The sequence below is a fragment of the Xiphophorus maculatus genome, chromosome 18, assembly GCF_002775205.1.
Source record: "Xiphophorus maculatus strain JP 163 A chromosome 18, X_maculatus-5.0-male, whole genome shotgun sequence".
NCBI lineage: Eukaryota > Metazoa > Chordata > Actinopteri > Cyprinodontiformes > Poeciliidae > Xiphophorus > Xiphophorus maculatus.
The window spans coordinates 25,931,022-25,953,489 of NC_036460.1; the positions used below are offsets into that span (position 1 = coordinate 25,931,022).

Genomic DNA, 22,468 nt, shown 5'->3' on the forward strand with positions numbered 1-22,468 from the left:
ATTTAAATTGAAAATACTGAACTCTCCTTGTAGTTTAAATAACTCCTTACATTTCAGGTAACCTGCACAGCCAGTTACTGTAGTGGTAGTCCTCCTAAGTAAGGCTTGCTGATGGTGCAAATGTATTTTTATTTTAATATTTTGCAGCTCACAACTATTAATTTTTAATATATTGGATATTTACAATTTTTTTTATTTTATTTTAGAAGGGGCTCGTTAATGTCATGATATATTTCTTGAATTGTGGCACTTTTGGATGTCCATACAGCAACTGTTTATTTGCTGTATGATTTCCCACTGCTTTCACCCACAAAACCACACCGGAAGTGTGAGATTCATCCATTATTGCGTGTTGAAGGTCAGAGAATCACCTCGCAGTCGCAGTGGGGGGGTTTATTCCTCCAGACCAGTAGCGCAGATGGTGAAACAGCTTCGTGTTGCGCAGCTTTAATTGCTGTTTGACCTCAGCCCGTCCTGTTCATTCCGCCTGTCTGGAAGATGCGCACCACCCTTTTGTCAAACACTAGCCGCATCTCCACCGGTGACACCTGCTGGACAATGCCTGTCATTGCAGCCCGGGCCGGTTCTAACACGCCCATCCGCGACTTGTTTCTTCAGCCCGTTTCGAAAGGAGACCCAGCAGCCGACATGAATCATCCAGACCTACATTAAAGCCGCTGGATGATGCTGTAGACGGATACGGCGGTTATTTAATACAATGGCTGCTGCTTATCGTTGCTCGTCTTTGTCAGATCCTCCCCATCCCTACGCGGAGAGTCCGCCCCCTCTCCTCCGCTCCCGTCGAGCGCATCCAGCAGTGGCAGCAGACCTGCGGAGGTGAAGTTAAAAACTTTATGCATTTATCATTTTTGTTTGCTTTCCCCCCCCTCCTTTTCCCATCTGAATACGAGGTTCTGAGTCGCAAAGTTATCCTTAAAGGTAGGTGAAAGCTATTCATATGTTTTCCAACAGTCGCCGATCGTAAGCAGAGAGGTTTCATCGCAGTGTGTTTCAGTGAATTCACGACTCTTTGTCTTAAATTACTAACGTTTTTCAAAAAAAAAATATTCTAAGGATCGAGTTTCAGACGAAGAAATGAGGCAGGATAGAACAACAAGTTGTCTTACCTGTTGCGTCAACTACCTGCTCCTTAAATAAACGGCCCCAGCTCCAGTTTAACCTCTGGATTGTCCAGAACAAGAGGAAGACTCGCAATATTGATTAAACAGGAAGCAGTTTACACATCCAGACAATACAATGGGGAAAATAATCGATTAGGGAAACTGATTTCCAAAGTTAGGGTGGTTCTGTTGCCATTGTGATCTCGTCCTGTTTTGCCTATAGACATGATTTTGTTGTAGTTCAGCATTATCCCAAACTATGGCGATGAATGATTTTTTTTATTTTTAATTGAATTACGTAATCATTCTCTGAAATTATTTTTTTTATTGTTCTGATCCCTCTATAGGGACAGTTGTCTCTTATTAAACACGAGTTGTGCGACCCTTCATCAAGACACCAGGGGACCTCGTGCTGGTGTGGTAATTACTGTCATAAAGCCACATTCCTCAGAGCAAAAGTGGATTAAACTGTTTTGAATAATAGATTATCCATGTGGGTACGTTTTGTCCAGACCAAGCATTGCATTGCAAGTCTTTGAATTCTTCACATTTAATGGTGAGGAAGTGATACAGTTGAAGGTAAAGACAGTCAAAATGAACTGCAGTTATGAAACGGCTGAAACACCTTCAGGCTTAAAGGTTTTGCCAGCAGATTCAACTCAAGGCCAAGGAGAACCGAGCTGAAGAAGAATGCTCCAAAACTTTAAAGTTTGGAACTTCACGTTTTTTTTGGTTATTTGTGAAAAAATGTGTCTAATTTAAGGATTATGAACAGATGAAATTGAAATGTATTCAAATGTAACATTTTAATTTATTTTCAATTTTTAAAAAAGAGCTCAAAAATGTTATGTGGTTATACAAAGGAAAATACATGTTGCCTTAGTATTAATTTAAAGCTTCCAGCCAATCTTTTCTGCAATATCGAAACTCACAAATGAAATATTTTGACACCCATAAAACAGCATGGTCCGTTTTGTTTGTACTTGTCTATAGCCGTTTTATTGTAAACTTTGAATATTAAAGGTAAAATGCAACAAAAACTAAATTCTACAGGCCTATGGTGACATCACAAGGCAACTAAATAGTCATTTTTGAGAAGTTCTTGTCATATTATTGTTCTTCCCTTGGAGGTGTTTACTAGTATTCTGTCCTTAATATGTAATGCTGGCTGATCAGCTTAATTATTGTGCCTGTTATTATTTAATACACCCAAACAAACACAAAGCAGAATTAGCTGCGATTTTTTTTTCCGTTTTTAAACATTGTACTTTGAGAAACCTTCATGTGGAAAAATATATATATATATAAATATATATATATATTGATGCCTTGACTAAAAACAAATGAACAAAAAAATGGCCACTCAAATTGCTATTAGGGGCCCTAATTTGGTGAATACCAACATCTATTAATCATAATCAGAAGCTCGTTGTTAGACACAAGTCCCCAAAATAACCTTTAATGGCTTAATTTTCAGTAGAGTTTTACATGAAGTGTGCGCCATGTGAGAGAGAAACTTCCTTTAGCAACCTTCCTGTCCTCTCTGTTTTTTTCTCAGTGTATTGTTACCGTGGATACATGCGCAAATACATCCTTCTCGGGAGGTAAACGGCGGTATTTGCTCAACAGAGCCAGCGCGCGTTGGGCGTTCTCACACCTGTCCGCCGAGGGAAAGCAGCAACAGGAGGAGGAGGGGAAAGCATGATCGACCTGAGCCACCTGACGGAGGAGGAGCAGGAGGCGATACTGACGGTCCTGAAGAGGGACGAGGAGCTGAAGCGGGCCGAGGAGGAGAGAATCAGGTGGAGAGAGATTCACGCAGTCTACTTTTCCTTGAAAGACTCCTTGCCGTTATTTTCTTACGCAAACCTGAATGTTCTAGTAGACTTGAAATGAAAGCCCATCTGAGTTTAAGTTGATGTCTTTTTATACTATCCCGCCAACACCAAACCTCATGAAGGAGAGTCGTTGCTTGATGCGTAACACAATGACAGCCTGTCTGGGGTTGGACGCTGAGGGTCCTAAATGTGATCAGAGCAATTAGATTACAGCTGGATTGCAGAAATTTCCCGTGACAGCCTTCAAAATGAGCTTTATTCTCGAATCGCCTTCTTCTGCAAACAGTTGAAGCTTTTGTCTCCTGACCGTCAGGAGAATTTGAGGATCCATCTTTGAAATTCCAAATCAGCTGTAAATGTACAAAATAAATACACCCGAGTTGGAAATGTGCTTAATTAATTTTTTTTTTTTTTTTAAAGTGAGGTTTGCTGTAAAACAAAGAGCTCTCTCTTCATTGGGCGTTTTAATAGAGTTGACTTCATTACCTGAATGATGGCTGCGTCCCGTCCGGTCTGATGTAAAAAGGATTAAGCCAGCAGCCTGTAATAATGCGCTACCTCCGCCTCACATGACGGCCGTAATTCCCCTCGGCCAGCGGAAAGATGAGCCGGAGTGGTGGAATTTGTTTTGATCCCCCTCTAACTCTATTTTAACTCCACTGAGATGTTTTCCAATTTACTCTCTTGAGCGCGATCATGTGAAGCAGTTGTGTAACGCTGTTGACGGAAATTGTAATGGAAGTGATGGATTCATCTTGTTGCACAAAGAACCAAAGATCAGAGTACAAAACCAAGACAGATAACTTTTTTTTAAGCTTTATATCATGTTATGTTTCCTCATTAAAAACATCCCTGAATCTCCCATGGCAACCATTCAGGGTGCCTAAACGCTTGCTCTCACCAAGCCCCGCCTTTTTCAGCGAAGCTCCTCCTTGGAGCCGCGGTTTTCAGCTGAGCATCCCTCCATTGTGCCTTCCCCACTCAGCTCCTCCAGACTAGTGGCAGCAGCAATTGGGTCCAACACTCTTCAGAGAGGCTGTTAATGGCATAACGAGAAGCACCGTTGTGATGAGGTGCTGAGGGCAGAGTGTTGGAAAGAGTAGGAGCATCTTAAAGAGATAGAGACCCAATTTTAAGGAGTCAAATTACGAAACCAGTTTTTTGAAGTCATCTTTGACATAGTCCTGCAACAGACTGGTGACCTGTCCAGGGTGAACCTCGCCTCTTGCCCAAAACGTTAGCTGGAGATAGGCACCAGCAGCCATCCTGACCCCACTAGGGACAAGGACGTACAGAAAATGGATGGATGGATGGATCCATGCAGTCTTTGTATAACAACTAAAGGCAACACAGTGACTTGATTATGCTATAAAATGGTGCTTTGTGCTTGGAAAATTTATAATACTGCCCCTTTAGGGAGAAAAAAAGTTATTCTAACCCAACTTGACCATGTAAACAAAAAAAAAAAAGAAAGTGAATCCCCTCTTTGTCAAATATTGAATTAACTGTGATTAATTATAAATAGAACCTGTCTGACATGTACTGATCAAATAAAATTAAAGAAGAGATTTTTAAAAAAAAAACGTCCTTGATGTCAATCAGTTTGGGTCTTTCCTCCAGAGGAAAAGTCAAAAGGCTAAATGTCTAATGTCATATTAAACCCTTTGGATTAAAAATTGAATTTTAGTCAAGTTTATGTGCATGTAGGCAGGCGGGGAAATACTTTTGGCAATATGGTGTGCAGTATGAAATCATAGTGACTTTACATTGCAGTGATGTAACGGCAGCATTGTCTTTTTCTTGACAGTGACTGATAATTTGTCCCACCAGAAGTTTCTCCTTAATTTCTTTATATGTCTCAATATAGATTTGATAAGCACATCAAGCTGCGATCTTTGAATACATTCCCATCTTTCCCATAGCTAGCAATAGTTTTCATGTAAGCTGTCTGCTGAAGGCCTAGGCTAAGTTAGCCTGGTTAGCTTGTTTACTCTCCGTTTTCATATGACTTGTTGATCAATTGACTTTTAACACGTTCAAATGCGATCGCAGTCGTTCTCCGGCTTTCTAGATGAAGCCGTTTGCTTTGAACGTCGTAAAGTTTCCTGAGAAGTGTTTGCTCTCCTCCGGTGTGGGAAGCTTTTCGAACACATCAAACAGAGCAGGTCACATGACACAGACAGACAGGAGGAGGCAGCAGCCAGAACAGGCTTTCTTCTCACCGGAAACGCAATTCCATCGGTTTAAGTTAAAACGCTGCATGACATTTCTGCACAGTTTGTCTTTAAATATTCATTTGATATGTTTTTATTTTTTATTTCATTATTAACCAGAACTTTAAGTTGAGATTTTGTATTGAAAGTGCCTTTCAGCATAAACAAATATCGTCTAACTCCTTTTTGTTTGCTGATGTTAGCTCATATTTTTCCATCTTTAAAAGCGACTTACAGAAAAAAAAAAAAAAAAAAATCCTCTGGTCAATGTTGCAATTTAGATTTTTTTTTTTCATGACAGGAAACTGGAGAAGGTTCTGGACAGCGGGTCTCAGTCAGATGTGAAGCTGAAGTACCTGTCGGGGGAATGGTTCTACGAGGCCAAGTCCCAAAGACACAGCGACAAAATCCACGGATCAGAAATCATCCTGGCGTCCATGAAGCAAGGGAAGCCGGCTAGTTTGGGTCTGCTTGATTTTTAAACCTGCAAAAGTTCCAACTGTGCAAAAAAACAAACAACATTTTAAACTTTGAGGTCTTGGTGACAGAATCTGAGAGTATATATTAAAACATATACTCTCCTTCCCCCCCCCCCCCCTCCCTGCAGACGGGTCCGTTCGAGTGGAGAGAAACAAAACGCCCAGCAGCCGCAGCTCAGACGCAGCGCCTCCTCCAAAACCTGCCAGGTGTTTCGAATCCTCACAACCACCGGAGACGAAGTACACAATCAGTTTGATCTGTCCTCTTGAAAGACCATTTCCAATGAGCTCCTCTGATTTTGTGACAAATCTTAAATTCGGCTTGAGATTCAGACACCCTCACATCTGAGAGACATTCTTTTGCTCGGCCCTTAAAAGACGCCGGCGTCCTGCCAGTGTGCAGACAGCCTTGTGACTCGGCTTATGTAAACATAGGTGGTGCTGCCTGGAAACAGGCCGTTTTCTAACCCACTTAGAAGTATGCACGGCAAAATTGACAGGACAATAGCTTAGCAACATTTAAACTTTTTATATGGACTGAAACCCTCGAAAATAAGCCTGCTACACTGCTGAGACGTTTCAAAAGTAATGATAACAGAAAGGCATATTTTATAACTTTGGTCACAGCCTAGACTCTGTCAGCAAGAGAAGAAGTCAATATTTGATTTGGCTAGGCTTTTTGAACTTTTTTCAAAGGCTGTAAAAACTCCAACTCCTTGTCAGGTATTTACACTATGACAAAGGCTACACTTACTGTGTACTTTTTAAATTCATCACCTCATCACATGAGCTTTTAGTGCAGTCATATTCATTAAATTAGGCAAATTTTCTTCCATCCTCCATCTGCCCCATGTTCAGAGTTATGGCATTTCATATAATATTTAATTTGATTAAAGTAATGTGTTTTACATATGCGGTGTGTTTCAAAGTTTTCTTCCCCCTTGTATCTTTTTTATGTTTTTGTCATGTTAGAACACCACAAACTTCAATATGTTTTATATTACACTTAATGTTGTGAGTCCTTTGGAAGGTATTGTAGTTATTTATGAGGCAGTAAACAAATACAGTCATGAAAACAGTGCAGGTATTTTACATTTTAGAGAATAACCGTCTACCCCATCATGTTAATATTTGTAATCCCGATCAAAGTGGTTTGATTTTAGGAACATATGTAAATAAAGATCCATAAAGTTTAAATAGAAATGTTGACAGAGTAAATGGCAAATTTAAGCTTTTGAGCATTTTACTACCAACAAAAAAAAAAGAAAAAGAAAACTGCATTACTACGACCCAAGGATGCATATTAATGAGCAACTTTTATTTATCAGCTGACCCACAAGTGTACTGAAACTCTTTTACAGAAGAAGGAAAAAGTCAATCTCACCTCATCTTTCAGTTTATAGATTCTTTTAGACCGGTATCATAAACGTGACTCGCAGTTTGGGTTTAGACGCCAAAGCATAAATCCAAGTAATAGGAGGTTTCTCAGAGAATGGACGTTATCGCAGATCACAAACTGAGTGTGGGACATTCCAGGTACAAATTTGCAGCACCTCCAACTTGATGTAAAAGTGTCACAAAAAAGTCCAAAAAAATAAAACCTAAAAAAATTGGAGCCTGGAATCCTGAAAGTGATATTTGCATGGAAACTCTCATGTCATGTGTTAATGTCAGCTTATTGCTGATGATGTTTTACTTTTCATCTTGCGAAAGTGTCTAAGAATATCAGCTATTTATCTTTTCCCCTGCAGTGACGCTGAAAAGGAAAATCGATACTCATCAGTTCGTTCCCCCAAAATGGTAGGCATTGTTTTTAGAACTGACAGGTTAGCTTCCTGTTGTACATCTGTACTTTTCTCTGTGGTACAGCAGCTGCTGCGATCTAAATCGTTTGTCCCTTTCGTTCCCCTCCCAGCCGAGACACAACCCCTTTAATCGAGCTTCCCTCATTGTTGTTGAGCCTCCTGAAAATAACCATAACACGGCCCCCCGTCTGGACCAAGAGACGCAGGAGTCAGGTGGGGAGCTGAGATTTGGAGCAAACAGGTTTGTGATAAAAGCCACAACAAAATCTAATCTTTTTTTTATTTTTATTTTTTCCACCCAGAGGCAATTTCCCGGCGGAAGAATGCCCCGGCGGGGGAGTCCAGTCAGACCTCGGGGGGCTCCGTCACATCAGAAAGCTCCTCCACGGGCTTCAGGCCCGTACCGAAGAAGAGGACGTTCCTGCCTCGACGCGGCAGCCAGCGGGGGTTAAACGCTCCGGCGAGGCCCGCGGCCATTGTGCCTGCCCCGCGACGGAGCCGCCAGCTGGGATCCAGCGGGAGCTCAAACCAGTCTGGCCTGAAGATTACAGATGAAACGCCTCAGGAAAGTGTTTATGCACCGGTCACGGGTTCTGCGCCGACGTCCACAGCGGCAGATAGAAGTTCCCTGCAGCCACTCAGTGCTGTATCTCAGGTTTCCTCCAATTCAAGTCTGGAGATGGACAAGAATTCAGCATCAACAACAAGAGAGCGGTGAGTAAAAACCTTTACTTGATACGCTCATCCAAAGCCGCCTGCGTTTCTGAAGCTCTGCCACGTTTCAGACCGGCTGCTCACTCTGGGACTGATGTGAGCGCTGACGGAGAAACGCCACAGCAGTGGGTCGAAGCCCGAGACGATCGAAGAGAGCGCGCGACCTTGAGCATTCTCAACCTACCGAGTGATAAAGTTCAGGACAGAGACACGAGCAGCAGCGTGGGAACAGCAGGGCGGCAGGAGGAGATGAGTTTACCTCCAAACACACTGGGTGAGCCCTCTTTCAATTATGAGTTCATCTTTTGTTTGAGTATCTCTCCTATAATCATCACCTTCCTAAAATAATGACCCAAGTCAAGTTTTTGCCAAAGCTGATTTTGGCACACAAAAAAAATACTTTTGACAAAAAATGCTTTAAGTTATTTCACTTACAAGTTGCTCTAAGTGAAATAATCTGCCACTGGACCTAATACTTTAACAATATTAAGGAATCATTTGATTAAAACAAGCTGCTGTATCTTGATGAAAAGTTAGTTTGGTCTTATTTAAAGTGTATTACGATATAAACTAAACCAAAAATACTTGGTAAGACTTTGTGTTTTTGCAGCACAACATTGTTTATTATGACGTTTGAAAAGCTTATGAAGCCATTTCTCAGATTTTTTGAACTCCAGCACATCAGTGAGAGTCATTATCTACAAATAATAATAAAAAACAAACAGGAAACATATCTAAACCCTTCCAGGAATAGCTAGCCTACCAAAATTACTCCAAGAAAAAATGTAGTTCTAAAAACATGCCGCATTTTCCCCACTGAATGAACATCATCAAGCTAAGGTTGTATCATTTATTCTATGGCTTAATATCTTTACCAGGTCATTAAGAGATAAATAATGGGGTCAAAAATGTATTTTTTCTTTAATTTTAGCACCGTTTTGATTTAAGTCATGAACATCCATCGCTTCATGCTTTTCCTGCTGCATATTTTAAAAGAATAGCTGTAAGTTGGCTAAAACCGTGACGCTTTTTCAAGCGGGAGGTGTCAGCAGGTTAAATTCATGGTTATCTGGTATTTAAAGGCAAATCAGACTCCTGTTATCCTTGGATGACATTCATTATTCTGCCATCAAAGGCATTTATGGGCAGACTATTACCCGATAAATGGATTTGTTATTGTCAGATAAGTCTGTATTCCAAATTTATCCTAGTTATTATTTCATTTTGAAGAAATTGATGCCATGTGCTCTGGATCAAACATGAAAAGGACTAATCAGACCATATAGACCTTAGTGATAGCAGCATTAGAGTCGAAAAGACGCAGAAAATGTTTTGGAGCAACATATGCTGCCTTCAGAGCATATTTTGCATGCATTTTTCAACAGGACAATGCAAACCCCCCACTGAGCACACATGGCAAAGACATGGCTGCAGAGGAAGAGGACAGCGGACTGGCAAGCCTCCAGTCCTGACATGATTCATATGAAAACGATGACCCAGCATCGTTACACAGCTTAAATGTTAGAAGGAAGAAGTTTTTTAAAGATTTGGACATATTATGTAATGGTGAAAGCTTTAAAGCTCCAATTTAAAAAAAATAAAAATAAGAAATAAATGCTCATTACTAATTTAAATGAGCTCCATGAAAAGAGTGAATGCATAAAAATTGTACAGTTTTTATATCGCAATGCTTTGCAAAAGTACTCAAGCCCATTGGACTTTTTCAAATTACAGACTAGGCAAGGAGAGCATTAATCAGAGAAAAAAAACCAAGAGTTCATAGAAACTTTGAAGGAGCTGCAGGGATTCAGAGTTGGGGTTGGAGAATCTGTTGAAAAATGATTCGTTGTGCACTCCACTGGAGTCGGGATTGCTTTTCTTCAGCAGGGACAGGAAAATGTTTTTTTGGAGTTGATGGAAAGAGGGAGCAACACAACCACAGAGCAAAACTACAAGAAGGTCTGCTAGAGTTTGCAAAAGACTTGAGACTAGGGCAGAAGTTCAACTTCCAGCAGGACAATAAACCCAAAGACACATCCTGGTAAAAAAAATATGTAGCAGTTTAGACCAATGCATCTTCATATGTGAGAATGACCTAGTCAAAAGTACAGACCTAAAAAAATCTCAAAGACAAGAATGTTGATGGCAACATATTGTCCTTAATCAATTTGGACTGAGCTGGTGTTATTTTGCAAAGACGAATAGTCAGTCCAACATTTAATTCTCTAGATGTGAAAAACTGCTTGCATACCCCATAAGATTTACAAAGGTAGTTCTACAAAGTATCACTTACTTTGTGTTAGCCTGCGACTTAATCAAAATGTGTTACTGTAAATTAACGTAGAAACGTTTATAGGGTGTAAACACGTTTGCAAGACAAAGTCTTTTTCTTTCCACATGGACTGGTATATTGCGCTTTTGACACTGATCAATGTAATAAATTAAAGGAAACCACACACCAGTGAGATATGTATTTATCTTCTTTGCTTCCTCCTCCACTTCTAGATCCCATCCCTCCTATGTCATATGATCTCCACTTCATTGACAAATCCAATCAGCAAGCTCAGAAGCCCAATCAGATGACTGCTTTCAAACTGTCCTCTCAGACAACGAGCCCCACTGGTGAAGAGGACGACTCCATAGCAAAGGTGCTGGACTGGTTCAACCGCAGCACAGACAGCAGCGACTGGCTGAACTCAGAAGACACTCTAAAGGCCTGCACAAGCTTTGACAAGCACGCGTCTGTCAGCAAATCAAGGGAGGAAGAGTCATTCGACAGAGGGACCAGTGAAAGAAAGCTAGATAGATCTGAGACGACAACAAAGCTCAACAATGAGCTCAACAGAAAAGGAAGCAAGGAGACGCTCGATGCTCAACATCTGCATTCACAGGACATTAGGGATTGTTGCGATGAAAGCAGGCCGTTGAAAATTTCTCATTTGAAATCGTTCTGGGAGAAAAGCAACGCGGGCCCAAAGATACTTATCAGCAAATCCGTGACGCCAGCCGACAGAGTAAACTCAGCTCAGGGTTTTGCAGTCAAAGAACCTGATGTACACTTTGTTCCTGGAAAGTACAGTGGAAAGGGGCTCTATGATAAGTACACCCCAGATCAAAGTGTTGAAAGCGAGCAGCAGCCACTCAACAACCAAAACATGCAAATGGTGAACTCTATTCAGTCAGAAGCACCCGAAAAGTACAATAATGACTCTACCCATTTGAAGTTAATATCCAATCTACAAGCCGCCAACAGAAGAGTGTTGGAAGGAGAAGGTTTACTTGCAAACAGACCAAACCCATCAGAGAGAACAATCATAGATCAAGAGTTTGAGAGTGATTCTGTGGCTAAACCAGATGGCATTTCAGGATCTAAAGAAATGTTCTTGCAAGACCTTCTGTCCAAGACCGCTCCTGGATCTCAGCTGGATCCAGACCTCTCAACAAAGGTCGGCTTAGAGTCGGAAAATTTCAGTTTGTCCAGAAATGGCTCGTACATGGATGAGAATGGAGGGCAACTCACCACAAAAGCCAAACTTCACAGAGATTCGGTTGAAGATGTGAGAAGGAGAGACGGTGAGGATAAAAACTTACACTCAGGCTCGTCTCCCAAAGGAAAAGATGATCCAGCCACCAAGGACAGGGCCGGCGGTTCATACTCAAACAAGCAACCATCGCAACACCAGGAAAGCACAGCGGAGAGAATAAAGCAGCTGAAGTCCTTTTGGGAGCAGGAGCTTAACAAGCCAATGTTCTGCAACGGCAAACCTAAAGGTCCTGGAGAGGGCAAAGTGACCCGTGGTGTGAATCAAACAAAACTGATGAAGAGATTCACGAAGTCCGAGTTTGACTTGAGATCAATTGGAAATGATTCGGGAAGCGACGAGGAAGGTAGTAACAAGAATCCCCAGAATTTTACGGTTCTACCATTGAATCAGAGGTTAGACAAGATGAATCCAAGTCTTGGAACGAGTCGTGCCCAGTTTAACTTTCTGCGAGAGTTCTGGGACGAGGCTACTGCTGACTCTAAGGCGTCTTTAACCTCTGACAAACCTAAAAGCCCCAAAAGGAAAGAGCCCCTCCGTTCCCAGCTTTCATCCCAGGATTTAAAGTCTGTTGATGCGGAGATTTATCATGTAAGTACTGCTCTTGAGAAAACAAGAGGAGCTGCCATGAAGTCGTTTCCTTCTCCCCAGAGGTCGAAGTCTCCACATGATAAACAGGTTGGATCTGGATCAAAGCTACAAAGTGACAACAAAAGTAACTTGCCCAGTTACACGCAAGCAGAGACAGGGAAGCAAAAACAGTTCAAAAGGAGTGCAAAGGACGTCAGTCGAGAAGAGAAGTCCACAAAGCCACAAAGCGGCATAACCAAAGACAGTCGGTCTCCGAAAAGCAGAAAGGACAGCTTCTGCATCTCCAGCAGCCGTGGAAGTTCTCTGCGCCGCGCCACGAGCATGTTCGCTCTGAGCGTAGATGAGGAAAAAGATCCAACCCAACTGAGAGTAGACCTCAGTCCTCTCCGGTCTCAGAGCAGGAAACACAGGCAGCTCGAGCCAGAGTTTGTGATTCCACGAGCACGGGCTTTCGTCCCCACAGACTACCGCCACTACCTGGGGATGACGGACAAGACCAGCGTTCACACCACGCTCGCGCTCGCGTTGAGCGAAGACGCCGCAGAGGTGAAGTCCATGTACGATCTTGATCTGAGTGAACCAGTGGGGGCGAGCACACCGTTGAGCTCAGAGGAGCGTCATGGCAGGAAGACGACCAAGACAAGCCAGCGGCCGGTTTGGGCAAACTACAGCAGTTCAGACACAGGCCCAGAGTCGTCTGTCAGCAGTACGTCAGAAACATGGTCCAACATCTGGAACAGTTCGAATCGTAAGATCTAACTTTATGTTTTCTTAGTAACATTCACCCTAGATAGCATTACTTTTTCTGTCAATGTGAAAAGTGAGAGTTTCTTTAATATTGTCCCAGCACAATGTTACACTATCAAAATTTAGCCTAGATCTAGTTCTGTTCCCATGAAAATTTTTAACTTATAAACAAAAACCACATAGTTGTTTTTTTTAAAATGGAAGATTGTTGTTTTTGTTTTTAGCTGAACTTGTCAGTTGTTCACATTTTCACTAATCAAAACCCACTTATGTGAAAATTCTGATGTTCAACATCTGCAGTACGTAAAAGACAGAAAGCTTCTTTTTGTTAAAGTTGGCTTTCGTTTTTGTTTTTATAGGTTATTCATTTCTATTTAATTATGTTAATTGATAGCTATCTAATAAGAATTTTCTAAAAAAAAAATTCTAAATGCCACTCGGTTCTCTCAAGGCTTCATAAGTTTGCTTTTCTAAGAATATTTAAATACACATATAAAACAATGTTTTGCGACATTATTATCTGTGGAGCTTGTTTGTGTTTAGCTTCGAAGCCAAACAAAATACAAAACTGATGTAATTTAGATCAATCTAACAGTGATTAAGGCTTAGCCTTCATTCCTCTCATTGTCTTTTAGCAACTTTTCTTCTGTTGTGGCAGTTTTAAAAATATATGCTATTTTTATTTATTTTGCAATTTTATCTTTAAATGTCATTGTTTTGGCGTATTTTAAGTGTAGGAGAGAGAGAGAGAGAGAGAGAGATCTATCTATATATTATTTTTTGCCAAAATAGACATTGAAATGAACTTACCAGCATTTTTTAAATAGCAGAAGAAAGTCAATCTCTACTTTTTTTTTTAATCACAACTAAAAGAGTTTAGTTACCTAGTGGCTGCTTTGTTAAACAGATTGTCTTCACTGAGCATTTTAGCAGCTGACCTAATCATTGTTGTGTTGATTGTGTCACATAAACTCCTGAATGTTAAACCTTTTTCAAAGCAGTACCAGGTTTTCTGCCACTGGATCTTTGATTGATGTTGTCTTGCAGCCAGAAAGCCATTGTAGCAAATAAGTAAATTTACTAGGTAGACGAGCCTAACTTTAATATTTAACACCCCAACAATCAACAATCAATTGTTGATTAATCGACAATTGATCAATCTATCTATCTTGATTGATCAAGATAGATAGATCTCTCTCTCTCTCTCTCTCTCTCTCTCTCCTACACTTAAAATACGCCAAAACAATGACATTTAAAGATAAAATTGTAAAATAAATAAAAACAGCATATATTTTTAAAACTGCCACACCCTAATCTAACAGAAGAAAAGTTGCTAAAAGACAATGAGAGGAATGAAGGCTAAGCCTTAATCACTGTTAGATTGATCTAAATTACATCAGTTTTGTATTTTGTTTGGCTTCGAAGCTAAACACAAACAAGCTCCACAGATAATAATGTCGCAAAACATTGTTTTATATGTGTATTTAAATATTCTTAGAAAAGCAAACTTATGAAGCCTTGAGAGAACCGAGTGGCATTTCGAATTTTTTTTTTAGAAAATTCTTATTAGATAGCTATCAATTAACATAATTAAATAGAAATGAATAACCTATAAAAACAAAAACGAAAGCCAACTTTAACAAAAAGAAGCTTTCTGTCTTTTACGTACTGCAGATGTTGAACATCAGAATTTTCACATAAGTGGATTTTGATTAGTGAAAATGTGAACAACTGACAAGTTCAGCTAAAAACAAAAACAACAATCTTCCATTTTAAAAAAAACAACTATGTGGTTTTTGTTTATAAGCTAAAAATTTTCATGGGAACAGAACTAGATCTAGGCTGAATTTTGATAGTGTAACATTGTGCCGGGACAATATTAAAGAAACTCTCACTTTTCACATTATTTCAATAATCTGCATTTTGTTATATTTATGTTTATGCATTTTTTTAAAAGTCTGCCTTTTTGGTCTAATGTGAGCAATAAGCTGTCAAAATCAAATCTCCTTGTGAAAATGTCTTGCCCTACTTGTGTCGTTTCCTCCTGCATAGCAGAAGGAAACGATGAAGACGAGCAAAATCCGGTCAGAAAGGCGCTGCGGCGAGCGGAGGCACGGCCTAAAAGTCTGGCTAAAAGCATGGAGGACATCACCGCATCCGCAGCACCACGTCAGCACGCCCTCTACAACATTTTTATGTTTTACATCTGGTAATGACAATTGAGATGAGTTTGTTTTTCACTGTTTTCGAAGGACAAGAAAGGAGGGCTGACCCGGCTGCTGACCTCAGGCGCAGCAGTGAAGGTAAAAACGCGCAAACGTTTGAAACGCAAATATTGCAAATATACTAAAGATTCTCTGTACTGCTCCACAGTTTCAGCCATCTCCACTCCTTCCTCCTCTTCTTTTTCGGATCCGGACCACTTAAAGAAGATGAGCAAATCCGTCCCGTCGTTCTTACAGAAGGAGGTAAAGCTTTCCCCGACTGAAGAACGAACCCTGCACCGCGTTCAGCCGCACAAGGCTTTCCTCCCCTGCGGTCCGTCTGTGTTTCAGGAGCGCGGCATTGACACCGACTTCTGCGAAGGCAGTAACCCTCTAGAAAGACTAACAGCGGGCAGCTCAGCGACTATCCTGAGCAGCTCCTCTGGCATGACGTCTGTGTCTTCTGTACGTTCACACACTACTGCTTCTGCATGAGCATCCTCCCTGTGTAAACGCTGCCTTCGTCACCTGTTGGCTTTGTGTTTAAAACTTCACTTCCACTGTCTCACAGATGTTTGAAATGTGACGTTGTGTCCCTGTTGCAGGTCATCCACGTTCAATCGGTGTTTTATATTTTGCTAAAGTGTCTGCTGTTCAAACCAGTGCTAAAAACTAGGACTTAAAGTGTTAATATGACATAATGCAGATTAATCACATTAAGTATTTGGACCTAACTGCCTCTCTCCTGCGGAGGGTTACTTGGTTCAAATAACTAAGTGCACTTAAAAAACACTAAATCTTACCGAGTATTTTTGGTTCAGTTTCTAGTGCAAATAACTTTTTGTCTTATTTCAAGTGTACTAACTCACAAGTAATCTTTCAGCAAGATGTAGGAGCTTGTTTCAAGTCAGTAATTTCTTTATATTGATGAAAAACTATTAGTTGCTTTGGCAGATTATTTCACTTATAACATGGGAAAATGTCTTACTGTAAATGAAATAATCTGCAGACACCAATAACTGATTATTGTTGGTCTATACAACAACTGAAAGTTGATGTACAGACCAACAACTTTCGGTGTGTTCCCCTCTTGGCTTGAGGGAAACACAACGTCTCATGACTTTTTTTCAACAATGACCTTCCATAAAGGCCAGATCTGTGTTGTGGATGAGCAATAATTGTCCTACTGACAGATTTGGCCATCTTAGCTGTTGATCTCTGCAGCTCCTCCGGCGTCACCATGGATCTCTTTGATGATTAGAAGGTTCTTTTTGCCCAGCCTGACAGATTAGATGAATTTTTTTTTTTTTTTTAGCTTTGAAGTTGTACGATTTTCAGATGATGGATCGATCAGAGCTCAGCGAGACGTTCAGTACTTGTGATGTTGTTTTATAACCTATCCGCTTTAAACTTCACAGCTTTATCATGCGTCCTGACAGCGTTTCTTTGTCTTTTATGACTGTTTGTTCTCTAATATTCTCTAACGGCGCTCAGGCCTTCCCAGTACAGCTGGATTTATAATGACCCGAAATTACAAACAGATGGACTTTATTTACTGATTAAGTGACTTGCTTGTGCAGTTGGTTGCACATGATCTCCTGTGGGTTAGAAGAATAGAAGTGGAGGTCACGTTTTCAGGATTTGGTTTGCAAGAAAATTAAAAGTTTAAAAAATGTTTAGCTTTCCGTCTAACTCGCTTTTCTTTCATAAAATTTATTAAAGTTTGGAAAGGCATTGTGGTACAAGAAGTCCTGTTTTTGTTTAGTCGGGTTTCTTTTTTCAAAAACTGGGAGCACATCTAGAACCTATGTTCATACTTTCCTTGGCAGCTTGACATTGTGTTTTGCTCCGAAACATAAACAAGGAAATGAAAGAATGTTTTTAACAACAAACAAACATGTAATGAGTGAAGTAATATGATGGATAATTTATTTTAACAGGGTAACTTGTGAAAAAAATGCAAAAATTCCTAAATAAATAATTTTTTTTGTTTGAAAATTCAATAAAGCATTATCTTCTCTTAATGCAGCAACAAGTAATTACGAGCTAAGAAAAAAAAACATACTCTAAGGGCGAAGTGACTTCAAATTGTACGTTTATGAGACACAACAGCGTATGGTCCTTAAGATGCTAAAGCTAGCCTAGCCACTGGACAGATAGGTATTCTTCCTATTTGCCAGAAAATTTGTTCACTCAACTTTAGGTCAGATTCTTGTAAAGGTTTACCTAACTTTTTTTTTCTTCTTCTTCTTCTTCTTCTTTTTGTTCCTGCCTGCTCTCAGCTGAGTGGGAGTGTGATGACCATGTACAGCGGCGATTTTGTGGAGGTTCAGGGAACCATCCAGTTCTCCATCAACTACGTCCAAAGGCTGCGGGAGTTTCACATCTTTGTGGCAGAGTGCCGCGACCTGGCCGCAGTCGACCCAAAGAGGAGCCGCTCCGACCCGTCAGTCCTGAACGTATTCTTTACCAGCCGGTGTTGTTTGTGGCCGGTGCTAATGTGCAGCAAATTAACCAATTAGACGTAAAATATATCCGGCTACATGTGGCGTAGACTGACTTACAAACACACCTAATTAACAACTGTGGTTTTCTTTCATAATACGAAATAAAAAGAACCTTTTGTAGTATTAATCAAAACAAAAGTGCAATTTTGATATTGTTTGCTGATGGTTGGTAACATCTAGTCATAATTTTCTGTACGGTTTTCAATAGAAGTCCCGTTCTACTCCTGCTAATTGTCATTAATATCATTATGTTGCTTTATTTTAAATTTCTTTTTTTTTTAAAGGTACGTCAAAAGTTACCTGGTTCCTGACAAAGCCAATCTGGGAAAGAGGAAAACATCTGTAAAGAAAAAGACACTGAATCCGACTTTCAACGAGATCCTCCGGGTACGGCCGCGCACTCAGTTGACCCACTGAGGTTTTGGTTGGGTGTTTCTTTTTTTTTTTTTTTTCACACGCTAAACACTCCGACCCACGGCAAAACAAAAGCGTCTCTCCTGTCTGTACAGTATCGTGTTCGCATGGAGTACCTCAGGACACAGACGCTCATTCTCTCCGTCTGGCATCACGACACTTTTGGGAAGAACAGCTTCCTGGGCGAGGTGGACGTGGAGCTCTCCAAGTGGGACTTCGACCACACCCAGATGAATTACTTGGCGCTGAAAGCCAAGGTAAACGCAAACACACCGCGGCACAAAAGCTGCGCTACTTCTTTCCTCGCCGAATAACAGAGGGTTTACTTTTTTTTACCTCCATTGGTCCAGCCTGTACACTCATTCCCACCGGGCTAAGCCAGGCTGCTCATATCGCGCCTCGCCTCTTTTTCAGACTCTACCGTCGATTGCGCCGCTAAGCGGGCGGGGAGAGATGAGACTGGCAATCCGCTACCTGCCGCAGGTCACCCACAGCGAAGGTCTGCTCACAGTCATCATCCTCTGCGTTGGGAATTAGTTGGTTAGGGATGTAAGTCTTTAGCTTGGGAAAGTCAGTGAAAATCGTAAAAATGAAAAACGAGACCAGGATTTAAAGTAACTTTCTTGGGTGTTTTTTTTTTTAGCTTATTGCACCTCTTTTGCCTGCTTAAATAAACTTGGCGCAGAAAGTAAAGGAAATTATATTCTGTCAGTTTCGTTCTGTAGCTCAACAACAATAAGGAAATGTTTTATAATGTGGACGAAACAAGAAATTGGTATTTCTAGGATTTTTTTCCCCCTATGTTTTTATGCAAAATCTATATATGATATCTACAACAGGCTTTTAAAAGTAACTAGCATTTGGTCCCTATTTTATTTCTAATAGAAAAACATTTTAGTTACACTTTGTTAGCTTTCAAAGTGAAACATTCGTTGGAGTATATATTTAGAAAAATAGTTATTTGCAGCTCTTGACGACTTATATATTTTCAAAAAATTTTAGCTCATTTTTATTTCATGCCACAGCAAGATTATGAATGTCTTCAAAAGGGCCGGCTGTGGCAGAATGTATTTCTAAAACTATCTATTAAACCATTGCGATACTCTTTGTTCAGCTTTCAGCAGCGGAAGCCGCTTCTACAAAGTTTTGACTCATGGGGCTAAACATAAATTCACGCCACACTTTTCAGATGCACCAAAACAATGTAAAACCATTTTTCGTTCAGCTACACAAGCAAACGTTCCTTTTCTTCAAGGTTTACCCAGAGATGTCTCCAGCAGCGGAGAGATTCACATTTGGGTGAAGGAATGCAAGAACCTCCCTTTAATCAGAGCCACCATCGACCCGTACGTCAAATGGTAGGCAGCGGATAAATCATCTCAAACAAGGTTAGGCTTTCCACGTCTGATGTGTGAAGTAAACGCGCCCTGTCGTTCTCCCTTGCTTCCAGCTTCGTGCTGCCGGACACGAGCAGGAAGAGCCGCCAGAAGACGCGCGTCCTGCGGAGGACCGTGGAGCCGGTGTTCAACCACACCATGGTGTACGACGGCATCGGCGAGGCCGATCTGACCGAGGCCTGCGTGGAGCTCACGGTGTGGGACCGAGACCGACTCGCCAGCAACCTGCTGGGGGGGCTGAGGCTCGGCGCCGGAACAGGTAACCATCGCCTGATCCGTGAACGGGTCCAAAGGTTTTCTTTGGACATTGGCTGCTTTTTTTCCCCCCGTGCGGTCGTTGTAACTTAAAAATTAGGTCGGTTGGTAGGAAAAAGCTAAAAGAAGAAGTGTTTCAGGCTCTTACTGTCTCCTCACTGCCAAAAAAAATCTAAGTGTTACCAAATACAAATATGTTAGTACACCTGAAAGAAGACAAAACTAACTTACAAGTAACTTTCCAGAAAGAAATAACTTTGTTTTTGTTCAATGACGGGACACTTTCCCTTTATAATATGTAAATAAGAAAAATATTATTCCACTGGTACGTTATTTCACTTGTAGCTAAAATCTTTTTTTATCAATATTAAGGAGTTATTGACTTAAAACAAGCTCCTGTATTTTGCTTAAAAGCTACTTGTGAGTTAGTTTCTGTCTTATTTCAAGTTTGCTAAGATATTTGCATTAGAAATGAGACCAAGAATCCAAAAAAAAGACGAAAAACAAAATCAACCAGAATGAACAGAAATATGATTTGTTACTTCATTCTGTCATTTTTCTCTTCTGGCTTTTTTGTTGCCATCTGTTTCCGTCTCTATGTTTCATTTATTCATTCAATTTTTGTTCAATTATGACTTTAAATCTATCTCTATCATTGTATGTAGTTTATGGTTAACTTGTGTCACAATTGGTTTTTCTTATGTTGCATTTTCGCAACAAATGTGTCATGTACTCTGTTGTTTCTGATTATTTTGGCTGTATTTATTGTTTTTCTGACACATTTGGATAGTTTTACACATCCTCGTGAATGAGGTGCACGTAGATAAACTAACTTGTGGTCACTTTTCCTTACTGGGCCCTGCCAGAAAAGAAAACGCCGCTTTCGTACCGTAACCACAATTTTGCTGCATCGAAGTTCAGAAAAGACGTCAGAAACCTGAAACCGAGAAGAAGCTCTGACCTTTTTAAGATCTGAATTATATTTTGAGATCAAATCGATAAGAGAAAGGCAACTCTAAACCACATGTGTTAAACTCGAGGCCCGTGGGCCAAATCCGGCCCGCCGCAGCTCTTTATGTGGCCTTTTAGATTCTAGACTAAACACCAAGTGTGCTTAAATATTATGTTAATCAAATCATTGCAGTTTTTTTCCGTTTACTGCCAAATTATATCAATCAGTCGATCCAGCTTTTTCCGAATTATTGTGGAAATTCACCCAAAATCAACAGATCCTCGCACTTTATTGCACAAATACATAGTTGGGAGGTTATTGCAGATTTTTCTCAAAAATTGTCGAAAACTTTCATACTTATACTAAACAGCTGCCTCAGCCTTAATGGATGTCAGATTATAGTCTGTGATCCATACAGCGAGCAATAAAAACTTGCATTTACCGTCATTAAGAAATATCACAAATATTTCCAAATTAGTGCCGCAAACACTTTGATTTTATTGCAAAAAAAATAAATCACAAACACAGTTGCTTAATCCTGGATGGACTGAAAAGAATTCATTAATATTTCTAACAGTTTAACGGGTTTTATCAATACATTCTGGCACAACCGGCCCTTTAAGAGCATTTATAATCTTGATTTGGCCCAAAACGAAAAAAAGAGTTTGACACCCCTGCTCTAAACAAAGAAATCCTGGTGTAAATGGTTTAAAAAAAAAAAAAAAAAAGAGCTGAATATTTGAAAGTGTTAAAGTGCCTGAATCCAGACGATACCAGAGGATAATCCAGTGTCGGCTGCATGTTTCCTCTACGCAGGAAGAAGCTACGGCGCTCTGGTGGACTGGATGGATTCCGGCCCGTACGAGGTGGCGCTCTGGGACCGCATGATGGCTTCTCCCAGTGAATGGGTGGAGGACGTGCTGCCGCTGAGAATGTTAAGTTCTGCCAGAGCAGCTCTAAAATAAAATACACCCGACTGCTGCAGGAAGTATTTATTTCCATTGACAAAAACCTGGTTAAATTATTGTGTTAAGCTGAAATAGTAACAGCAACCTTACATCTAAGTTTGAACAATTTGACTTTATGATGCAGAAAAAGCAAACTCTCCTTCTGTAGTAAGATTGTGAGACAAATGTTGGCAAAATGAAGGATATGGACACTGACGTCTCTTCATATTAAAGGTTAAAAGAGCTTTTTGTTGTATTTTATCGGAGAAGTTTAAAGCTTTGGCTGTGAAATTAAGTTTTCACATTTTTATGCAAAGAATCCTGAAATACACTGGGTTGGGAATTTGGTTATTTTTAACCCTTGCAATGGGGACTCCTTAACTTTGAGTACTATGTTATAGATATTCCACTTTGAGTCATGAAATTTAGGAAAGTTGCATTTATAGAGTCGCCTTATATGCTGATGTTTCCAAAGTCTGCAACCTACACCCCATAAAACCACAACCTGTTGTTTGATACCAATAAAATTCACAATTTCCTATCTTACATTTGTATTTTTTTGTGTTTCTTGAAGTGAAACAGCCAGTAGAAATTACTTGCACTAAAACTTTCATTACATCAGTTGCAACTATTAAACATGGATCACCTCAGATCAGCGTTTCTTTTGACTGAAGTTGTCCAGATCCAGTCTCGCGTTCCTTGTCTCCAGTTTGAGGAGGTTTTTTTTACCACGCGGTGCCTG

General features: G+C 40.4%; 1 protein-coding gene across 8 annotated transcripts; it reads left to right on the forward strand.

Moving 5' to 3' along the window:
* The first annotated feature begins 306 nt into the window (after positions 1-306).
* LOC102225357 (synaptotagmin-like protein 2) lies at positions 307-22,272 on the forward strand. Of its 8 annotated transcripts, XM_023351042.1 has the most exons (20): positions 307-939; positions 2,680-2,923; positions 5,474-5,637; positions 5,780-5,891; positions 7,403-7,451; positions 7,567-7,669; positions 7,759-8,170; positions 8,242-8,444; positions 10,676-13,051; positions 15,103-15,219; positions 15,303-15,353; positions 15,424-15,518; positions 15,606-15,719; positions 17,537-17,700; positions 18,046-18,148; positions 18,271-18,432; positions 18,590-18,674; positions 19,431-19,533; positions 19,626-19,831; positions 21,596-22,272. In XM_023351042.1, the coding sequence occupies exons 2-20, from the start codon at positions 2,823-2,825 to the stop codon at positions 21,742-21,744; spliced, it is 4,869 nt and encodes a 1,622-aa protein (XP_023206810.1). In that variant the 5' UTR covers positions 307-939; positions 2,680-2,822; the 3' UTR covers positions 21,745-22,272. The 8 variants fall into 8 exon arrangements, with proteins under 8 accessions (XP_023206810.1, XP_023206804.1, XP_023206808.1 ...); XM_023351036.1 differs by having other exon boundaries at positions 15,424-15,719; XM_023351040.1 differs by having other exon boundaries at positions 15,106-15,219; positions 15,424-15,719.
* The last annotated feature ends 196 nt before the right edge of the window (positions 22,273-22,468 follow it).

What these genes read in the sequence shown, in the direction of transcription:
- LOC102225357 (XM_023351036.1), top strand. Translation starts at nt 2,823, where the DNA reads ATGATCGACCTGAGCCACCTGACGGAGGAGGAGCAGGAGGCGATACTG. An exon ending in TCACAACCACCGGAGACGAA is followed by an intron (nt 5,892 to 7,402) that starts GTACACAATCAG and finishes TTTCCCCTGCAG; the next exon opens with TGACGCTGAAAAGGAAAATC. An exon ending in GCAGGTCACCCACAGCGAAG is followed by an intron (nt 18,675 to 19,430) that starts GTCTGCTCACAG and finishes CTTTTCTTCAAG; the next exon opens with GTTTACCCAGAGATGTCTCC.